Here is a 10,000-nt window from a genome sequence, read left to right on the forward strand (position 1 = left end):
TTCTTCAAGGCACCGTCGAGGCTTGATCTTGAGTTAGTGGGAGTTCTTCAAGGGCCGTTGAGGCTTGATCTTGAAGGTTGATGGATGAGCGGATCTTCAAGGGCTTTTGGGCTTAATCTTGAAGAACGATTGGATGTGTGGATTTGTTGAGGTTGTTGATCCAAAGGGCCGTTGGGGCTTGATCTTAGGATGAACGGATGATGAACGATGAACACTTTCTTCAAGGGCCGTCGGGGCTGATCTTGAGTTGGTGGAAGTTCTTCAAGGGCGTTGGGGCTTGATCTTGAAGGATGAACGGATGATGAATGAATCTTCAAAGGCCGTTGGGGCTTGATCTTGAAGGTTGATGGATGATGAACGATGAACGGATGTGTGGATTTGTTGATCCAAAGGGGCCGTTGGGGCTTGATCTTAGGATGAACGGATCTTCAAGGGCTTCTGGGCTTAATCTTGAAGGATGAACGGATGTGTGGATGATGAACACTTTCCTCAAGGGCCGTCGGGGCTTGATCTTGAGTTGGTGGAAGTTCTTCAAGGGCCGTCGGGGCTTGATCTTGAAGGTGGATTTGACGAAGAACGAAGATTGCTTTCTTGATCCTTCGGGATTTGCTTGAGAGCTTTAGAGTTTCAAGGCTTCTTTCTTTCTTCCTTCCTTCTTTTCTTCTTTTCCTTTCTCCTTCTCCTTCCTTCTTCCTTCTTTCTCCCCCCCCCAAAATGAATGTCTTGGCTTCCTATTTATAGAATTCCAAAACTTGATTTTTGGATTTAAATAATCAGATGAAATAAATCATTTCTGCCAGGTATTGACACGTGTCACACTTGATGACTTTTCCAATTTATTTCGATTTTTCGTTGAATCACACGCTACATGTAAAATTTATGTGACACGTGAACGTTGAAATTTTAATTATTGGTCAACATTTATTTCACCGAAATTTTGATGTCTACAAATGCCCCCACTTCAAGGCGCGTCGTAGACATGTGCTTGTCACGTGTAGAAGATGCGTTTTGAAGTCCTTTAATGTAGATGTCAACCCAAGGGCCGTCGAGGCTTGATCTTGAATTGGGCTGGAAATTTCTTCAAGGGCCATCGAGGCTTGATCTTGAGCTTGACTGGAAGATTTTCTGGTTTCTTCCAATCGTTGATTTTCCGCAGGCTTAATCTTGAACTGGGATGGAGGATTCTTTTGGTTTCCTCCGAAGGTCTGAACTTACTCCTTTTATCTGGAGTTGAATTTGATTCAAGGGTGGTGAACACTTGATTTTGAATCGGCCTTGTGATTTCTTCAAGGGCCATCGAGGCTTGATCTTGAGTTTGACTGGAAGATTTTCTGGTTTTCTCCAATCGTTGATTTTCCGCAGGCTTAATCTTGAACTGGGTGCAGGATTCTTTTGGTCTCCTCCACTCGTTGATTTTCCTTTGTGCTACGCTTGAACTGGGCAGCAGGATTCTTTTGGTCTCCCCCGAAGGTTTGAGCTTACTCCTTTTTTCTGTTTCTTTGTTCAATCTTTCTAATTCGTACTGAAGAGTACGAAATAGAAAGATTGATTTTTCATTGTCACTTGTCTTTCTCCGAGCAGATGTGGTCTTCCCTTATGCAGGTTTAGCATCTTCTCTTGCAGTATTTGTTCCTGATGCAGGAGTTGAATGCAAACCTTGCATTTGAATGGACCATCACTTCTTGGTGGCAGCGCAAGTTTGAGTGGAGGTTCCGACATATTGCTTTCTCTGTCCTTGTCCTGGCAGGTGAGAACAAGGGCAAAGGAAAAGATAGGGGAAAAGCATGATATGAGATACCTTTGCTTTCGCCCTTGATGATATGAGATACTTTTGCCTTGGTGTCATTTGTTTGCAAGGGTATTCCCGGAGGTGAAGAAGAGTTGGGCATTTTTTTTTTCTTGTTTGCAGGTTTGCCTTGCCATAAAAGATGAAGGTCGACATATATAGGGATTTCCCAATAGCAAGTGGTGGTACTGTTCTTTTACCCTTGTCGACAAAGGTTTTGATACCGCAAATTCGGCTTTTTGAAATAGTGACGACTCTTCGATCTTTGAATACGCCTCTTTGATTTCTGAACGACGCCTCTTCGATTTCTGAACGAGCGTCTCTTTTGACAAAGTGGCACGCGTTTTCTGAAAAGCAGAGAAAGCGTCGCCGAACTTTGCGCTTGTCAGCTAAAGATGTGTAGCTGCGATGATGACCTCCACGTGATCTTTTGACAAAGTGGCACCCGTGTTCTGAAAAGCCGCGAAAGCGTCGCCAGCCTCCACGTGTTTTCAACTTTGTCGGAGATCTTTTGATAAAGTTGAACGCGTTTTCTAGAAAGCCGAGAAAGCGTCGCCTAACTTACGCCGGAAAATCCAGCTTTTGAGATTTGCAGAGCGATGTCTCTTCGATTTCTGAATAAGCGGCCCTTCGATTTCTGAACCAACGCCTCTTTGATTTCTGAGGAAGCGCCTCTTCCTTTTTATAGAGGTATTGATCACCTGTAACATGCATATTTTGAAGGTTGCTCATTCCTGAAAATCATCTCCGGCCTTTTGAGTTTTAACCCCATCCACCCATCTCTTTTAACACCTTTGAAAAATGGCTAACCCATCGAACCTTAGCTTAGAATTGAGTCTCAGCAGTGATCCGGTTGCGCCGCTTCAAGGTAATGTATGGTGTCCTTCTTTCTTATCTTCTAACGGTCCTCTTACAGGTGAAGACTCCGTGATGCAGGACGCCACAACAGCTACAATAGTAGCTAGGAACCTCCTTACTCCAAAAGATAGTAGGCTGCTGTCAGGACGGTCCGATGAGTTGGCCGTTCAAGAGTCCCTCGCTCTTAGTGTTCAGTGTGCGGGCTCTGTGTCCAACATGGGCCAACGCCTGCTTGCTCGGTCCCGTCAGGTGGAATCGTTGATGGCAGAGGTGGAAGATCTTAAGCAGGAGATTAAACAGCTTAAGTACGAGAATAGAAGTTTGCATGTGCTTGCAAATAACTATTCGTCGGGCATGAAGAGGAAGCTTGATGAGATGCAAGAATCTCAAGGTCGCATTCAAAGTGACCGTCAAAGGCTTGCGTCTTTCTTCCAGAGGCACATTTTTCCGGCGTCATCAAGTGTTCCACCAAGTATTGGGGCCTCGAATGATCTATCTTCGTTGCTTCCCGCTCCTGGAGTTTGGCCAAGTAGTGGGGCTTCACGTCAACAACCTTTGTGAAAGCTCCATCTTTCTCTTTCTTTGTTAGATACATTTTTTTTTTTTTTTTTTTTTTTTTTTTTTTTTTTTTTTCGCACTGTAATTTCTTGAAAATCAATGAACATGCTTTGTTTTATTTAGTGTATTGTGCTAAATACAGATAAAACATATACATCACCGTTCATCACCATTTTTTTTATTCTTTTCTTTGCTTTCGGTGGCGCTGATCCACCATTCATTTATATATATATATTTCAGATGGTGCCAGAAGCACCACCGTCGTTTTTTTTTTTTTTTTTTTTTTTTTTAATATATATATATTTTTTTTTTTTCACATGGTTCCAGAAGCATCATCATTGCTATTTTTTTTTTTTTTTTTTTTTATTTTTTATTATTCTTTTGAAAGATGCTTCCCAGCATCATCATTGCTATTTTTTTTTTTTTATCATTCTTTTGAAAGATGCTTCCCAGCATCATCATTACCACTTTGTTTTTTTTTTTTTTTTTTTTTTTTTTTTTTTTTTTTTTTTTCTTTATATGGCCATCTGCAAGATTGAGTTCGTGGGTGAAAACCCAGGCGAGTCCGAGAGAAGACGGAGGAGATCTTTGGGTGTGAGTTGACAAACTTTGATTTTGTCAATCACATTCAAAGGCAGCAGCAGATGCAAGTAGACGGACGAGATCTTTGGGTGTGAGTTAACAAACTTTGATTTTGTTGATCACATTCAAAGGCAGCAGCCATGGCGGAAGTGCAGAAACAACCAGAGCTTGAAGTAGTGCAAAACGTCGAGCTTCACGATCGGCTAGTCGTTTGACGGCGGTCAATGAAGCTCTTCGTTGACTTTGATCACGGTGGCCAGAGTGAAGCTGAAGGACTTGCAGGCGCTAGGTGATGAGCTGTTGTTGGCGAGAGGAGAAGGTGACTTGAGAAGCGAAAGGTGACGGGATCCATGCTGTGGACAATGAAGGACTTGAAGTAGATGTCGAAGATGCTGAGCATGTAAACGGCATAGAGAACTACGTCAAGCACTACCAGCCATTTCTCTTTCCTCTTCCTTCGTGATCTTGTTATCTTTTTTTTTTTTTTTTTTTTGTTCTGTCATCTTTCTTTGCAGAGGCAGGAGTTAAAAATGCATCAAGCCCAAAAGGATCAGACAACTCATCATACAAGCCAGCTTAAACAGCAGATGTCATTGCACCAGTGCTTATTAATGTAATAAAAACAATCAAACTATCAAGCGACAGGGTTCGAAGAACCTCCTGCAAGGGCCGCGATTGGGGCCGCCGTGATTTGGGCCTCGGCCACCTGGAGCAGGCCAGAGAAAGTAGAGCGAGAACTGTGGTCTCCGAATGTCACCACTTTGCTACCCCCTGTTGTTGTCGGTCAGGACGAGAGTGCACAATGCGATTGCTGGGCTCATAGATGGCGGAAAGAAGGCAGAGAGGATCTTCGTTCGAATCTGATTCCAAGTCTGGCGAAGCTTTTTGTGTCATCCATTGCAGGCACAATACCTCTCCTTGACCTTCGTAGCTGATTTGATTCAGGGTTGAAGTTGGTTTTTTTTTTTTTTTTTTTTTTTTTTTTTTTTTATCTGCTACAGGCGCAGCTCCTCTCTTCGACCTTCGCCTCTGATTTGATTCTGAGCCCTTTGAAAGATCAAGGTTATTCATACGCTCGCCTTTTACCCTTGTCTGCTCAGCCAATTTTGAAGCGGCCATTAACCATTTGTTATCTTCTGCGACTTTTGACTGCCCTCGAAGCTCATCACCCAACTGCCAAAAGCTGCTCAAGCTCTCCATCTTGCAAACTCTACTCAGATCGACAGGTCCTTTTATCTTTTGCCCTGTGAAGCAGGAAACGCGACAGAGAGATCAGCACCAGAGAATGAATTGCCCTGCAGGTGGAGTTGCTGGAGGTTCGGCAGCTGCATATTAACGACGCCGTGGAGGACGACCTGGAAGAGGCTGCAGTAATTGTCCCAGGAGTCGATTCGCTGCTTCAGCGTCGGGGACAGGCGGGTGTAGAGGTGGCGGAACCACATCTCGCGGTAGAGGAGGCGGAATACGTGGTCGTTGTCGACGTAGTCGGCGACGGCATCGACGGATGGCCAGGGGGTGTCCTTGAAGAGGCGATCGGAGAGGGTCTGGAATGCTCTGATCTTCATATTAGCGGAAGAGGCTGCTCTGTCGTATTCCTCGATGAGATTAACGAGATCCTCATCGGACTTGGTGGACACGAGGGCGTCGAGATCTTCGATGGGTAGTTGACAGCGGAGACTAACCGCCGTCACGGATGGCCCACACAACTCAGTCAGCTTGGACGACAGCTCGGAAAAGGAAATAGAGCGGGGAACGGCGAGTACACGGGTTTCGCCGCCAAGGTAACGGAGCTTGCCGTCGGGGACCAGATTGAAGTCGGCGAAGTGAGGCTTTCCCTTGAGCTCGATGGATCTAATGTCCGGGAACCGCCTGATCACCATCCTAGGGCTGACAGCGTAGCAGTTCCCTATGAAAATCCGCCGCCTGCACCACCGTTCGATCTCGTACCACGACTTGCACACCGTCGAGATCGAGTTCCGGTCCTGGTCCGTCTGTATGAATGAGAACACGTGCTCCAGCACCTCCTCGGGAAACGAGTTCGCCATTTTCGGCATTTCCCGCAGCTCAATCTGGTCCAAGACACTAAACGACGTCACTCTTCCGACTTCTCTGGATTCGAAGCAGCTGGAGAAACAGCGAGAGACGAAGCAGGGGGAGTGAAAAGAGAGAGGGAAGTCTGGGCCTGGATTTGGGCTAGTGGAAGCGAGCTGGCTAAGATTGTTTTGCTCCATCCATGCGGCTTTTAAGTGGACACTTCAACATATATAATATAGAAATATATATATACTTTTTTTTTTTTTTTTTTTTTTTGTTGAGAAACTGTAATTTTTTATTTTATTTATTATTATTTTTTAAGTAGAGAATATATATATATATATATATATTTTTAATACATAGTAACATATGTATATTTTTTTTTCTTTTCTTTTGTAATAAAATTGACTTTATTTAATGAAATATTTATTTATTTATTTTGATGTGACTGTACTTGAAGTTTTGAAGTTTCAAGTTGCCTACGTACTCTTCCAAAGAAGAGATCAAGTCATAACGTAGTTCAAATGAGTGATGATTTTGATGATGATTTTGCCGTACACAGTTTATGCTCTTGCGGGCCAGGAGCGTCTTGGTGCCGTTTGCATTTTCAGCTCATGCAGGCAAGGAGCGTTTGCTGTCGCCTTTTATGCTCGTGCAGACAAGGAGCTTTGGTTGTCGCCTTTTAGGCTCGTGCGAACGAGGAGCTTTTTTTAAATTTGTCAAACAATCTTAGAGGGGCATTCCTTGCGATCTTCGTAACAAGGAGTCTTGACTGAGTGATTGAAGAAGTCTTTGGGGAAGAAATCGCGCATCGTGATGGCAACGGACGATCTTTGTGTCATAACTTCATCATCCTCAACACTTTCATGTAGCTTTGAAGGTTGACGGTAGCGGCTTTGCCCCCTTTCCGATTGGTGAACTTGTGGAGGAGACCTATGTTTCTTGTGCATTTTCTTTGGAGTGACATAAGTCCACCCTTCAACTTCACTTGACTTGACTGACATGGTTTTGGAGCATGCCCCCAGCGGTTGAGGTGAAGATTTTGAGTTCAAAGAGCCAGAAGTGACGGTGGTATAGTTTGACTTCACCACATCATTAAGATCTAGCTCGATGATCCCTTTCTGAGCCAACTTCATGATGAGATCTTTTAGCACAAAGCACTTTTCCGTCGGATGACTAATGAAGCGGTGGAATTTGCAGTACCTTGGACTATCAGTACGGTTCATCTCTTCTGGCCGTTTGCACTCAGGTAGGTCGATCACCTTTTTGTCAAGCAAGTCTTTCAACATGGCAACCACGTCAGAGTCGGGGAATGGATAAGTCTTCTCCTCAAGCTCCTTCAAAGTGCGTCTACGTATCTCTTGATCACGAAAAGCTTCGGTTTGAATTGCCTTGCTTCGTGTAGGGATTTTGACTGGAGTTGTGTTGACCGTCATTGCTTCCTTGGTGGGTTTCCACGTAGCCTTATCCACCTTTGGCCCCAAAACTTTGTCATTCTTGTAGTCGGCGATCTGTTCTTTCTTCCCATGACGGTTGATGCTTAACTCCATATCATGGGCGCGGGTGGCTAGCTCCTCAAATGTTCGTGGTTTGATGCCTTGAAGGATGTAGTGTAGTCCCCACTGCATGCCTTGAACGCACATCTCAATGGCAGAGGTTTCAGAAAGCCGATCTTTGCAATCCAGACTTAAAGAACGCCATCTATTTATGTAGTCGACGACAGGTTCATCTTTCCACTGTTTCGTGCTGGTCAGCTCTAACATGCTTACAGTACGACGAGTGCTGTAGAAGCGGTTGAGGAATTCCCTTTCTAGCTGGTCCCAACTGTTGATAGACTCAGGTTCGAGGTCAGTGTACCAGTCAAAAGCATTACTTTTCAGTGAACGCACGAACTGTTTGACGAGGTAGTCTCCCTCTGTCCCAGCATTGTTGCAAGTTTCAATGAAATGGGCGACATGTTGCTTCGGGTTGCCTTTTCCATCGAACTGCATGAATTTTGGGGGCTGATAACCCCTTGGCATCTTCAAAGCATCAATCTTCTTGGAGTAAGGCTTTGAGTACAGTACGGAGTCATGCGAGCTTCCTTCGTACTGTGTCTTGATAATGCTTGCGATCATCTCCTGTAGTTGCTGGATAGAGAGAGATCCCATGGACGCCGTTGCTTGGTCTAGTTTCAGCTTCTCTTCGACTTTCTCCGCTGGTGGCTCCTCTTCTTCGTCGCCTTCTTTCTTTAATAGGCCAACAATTGGGTCGACTTTCACGTCGAGCTGCGCATCTAGTTGGTTGACGAGTGCGGCAATCTGCAAGTCCTTCTCTTCCACAGTCCGTGTGAGCTTTGCAATTGCTTCATTCATTTGAGCTAGCTGCTCCTCGATTGAAGTTGCTCCAGTGGTCATGACTTGCATGGTTGTGCTGCCGCTCGAATCAGCGTCGGAGAGTAGGGACTCTGCGTATTTCCTTGGGCTCTCCCCTTTTGATGCCCTTAGCGAGGCTAGGGTGATCACAGGCTCGTACCTCAGGTGCTCTTGTTCCTTTGACAGAGTTAATGCAGGGGCGGAAGCCGCGGCAAAAAGATCTCTTGCCTTACTTCGGGTTATGATGCCCGAAATATCACCACTTGCGGCGATGATGTTCTTGTTCTTTGCTTTGATTGCAGGAACAGCTTGATCCTTTCTTGATGCCATTTGCGTTTTTGATGATTTGAGGATAGAGATGAGAGGTAGAGATTGTCCCACTGGGCGTGCCAAATTTGTAAACACGAGAAATTCCTGAAACCAGCGACAAGAATACGTGTACAAAATATATATTTTGTATTAATGATTTTGGGGTTACAATCTCTTTGTAATTTGATCCTCTGATTCTATCTTCGTACGATGGGGTTTGTGGATGAGTTGTTGATCCAAAGGGCCGTTGGGGCTTGATCTAAGGATGCACAGTTGATGAATGGATCTTCAAGGGGCGTTGGGCTTGATCTTGAAGAATGGGTGTATGAGTTTGTTGAGGTTGTTGATCCAAAGGGCCGTTGGGGCTTGATCTTAGGATGAACGGATGATGAATGATGAACACTTTCTTCAAGGCACCGTCGAGGCTTGATCTTGAGTTAGTGGGAGTTCTTCAAGGGCCGTTGAGGCTTGATCTTGAAGGTTGATGGATGAGCGGATCTTCAAGGGCTTTTGGGCTTAATCTTGAAGAACGATTGGATGTGTGGATTTGTTGAGGTTGTTGATCCAAAGGGCCGTTGGGGCTTGATCTTAGGATGAACGGATGATGAACGATGAACACTTTCTTCAAGGGCCGTCGGGGCTGATCTTGAGTTGGTGGAAGTTCTTCAAGGGCGTTGGGGCTTGATCTTGAAGGATGAACGGATGATGAATGAATCTTCAAAGGCCGTTGGGGCTTGATCTTGAAGGTTGATGGATGATGAACGATGAACGGATGTGTGGATTTGTTGATCCAAAGGGGCCGTTGGGGCTTGATCTTAGGATGAACGGATCTTCAAGGGCTTCTGGGCTTAATCTTGAAGGATGAACGGATGTGTGGATGATGAACACTTTCCTCAAGGGCCGTCGGGGCTTGATCTTGAGTTGGTGGAAGTTCTTCAAGGGCCGTCGGGGCTTGATCTTGAAGGTGGATTTGACGAAGAACGAAGATTGCTTTCTTGATCCTTCGGGATTTGCTTGAGAGCTTTAGAGTTTCAAGGCTTCTTTCTTTCTTCCTTCCTTCTTTTCTTCTTTTCCTTTCTCCTTCTCCTTCCTTCTTCCTTCTTTCTCCCCCCCCCAAAATGAATGTCTTGGCTTCCTATTTATAGAATTCCAAAACTTGATTTTTGGATTTAAATAATCAGATGAAATAAATCATTTCTGCCAGGTATTGACACGTGTCACACTTGATGACTTTTCCAATTTATTTCGATTTTTCGTTGAATCACACGCTACATGTAAAATTTATGTGACACGTGAACGTTGAAATTTTAATTATTGGTCAACATTTATTTCACCGAAATTTTGATGTCTACAATGTCATCCCTAGAGCGATGGTGCAGGCTGCTTGAAATGCATGGAGCACCACCCCCCTATATAGCATATTATGCTGTTATGGCACTGTCAGGAGGAGACATCAACTTTCGCGAGGAGTCATACTGGGCCATGAAAAAACCAATACTTGGAATTTGAACGAGATTTT

General features: G+C 44.6%; 1 protein-coding gene across 1 annotated transcript; it reads right to left on the reverse strand.

The window, feature by feature from the left end:
- Positions 1 to 3,547: 3,547 nt before the first annotated feature.
- LOC148689122 (uncharacterized) lies at positions 3,548 to 5,829 on the reverse strand. The gene has a single exon (XM_088689978.1). The coding sequence runs from the start codon at positions 5,827 to 5,829 to the stop codon at positions 5,017 to 5,019; it is 813 nt and encodes a 270-aa protein (XP_088546104.1). The 3' UTR covers positions 3,548 to 5,016.
- Positions 5,830 to 10,000: the final 4,171 nt, after the last annotated feature.

The sequence above is a fragment of the Pyrus communis genome, unplaced genomic scaffold (assembly GCF_041283825.1).
Source record: "Pyrus communis isolate YQ-2024b unplaced genomic scaffold, ASM4128382v1 ptg000004l, whole genome shotgun sequence".
NCBI lineage: Eukaryota > Viridiplantae > Streptophyta > Magnoliopsida > Rosales > Rosaceae > Pyrus > Pyrus communis.

Bases quoted from the DNA above. Each gene is read 5' to 3' on its own strand.
- LOC148689122 (XM_088689978.1), bottom strand. From the start codon at position 5,829: ATGGCGAACTCGTTTCCCGAGGAGGTGCTGGAGCACGTGTTCTCATTC.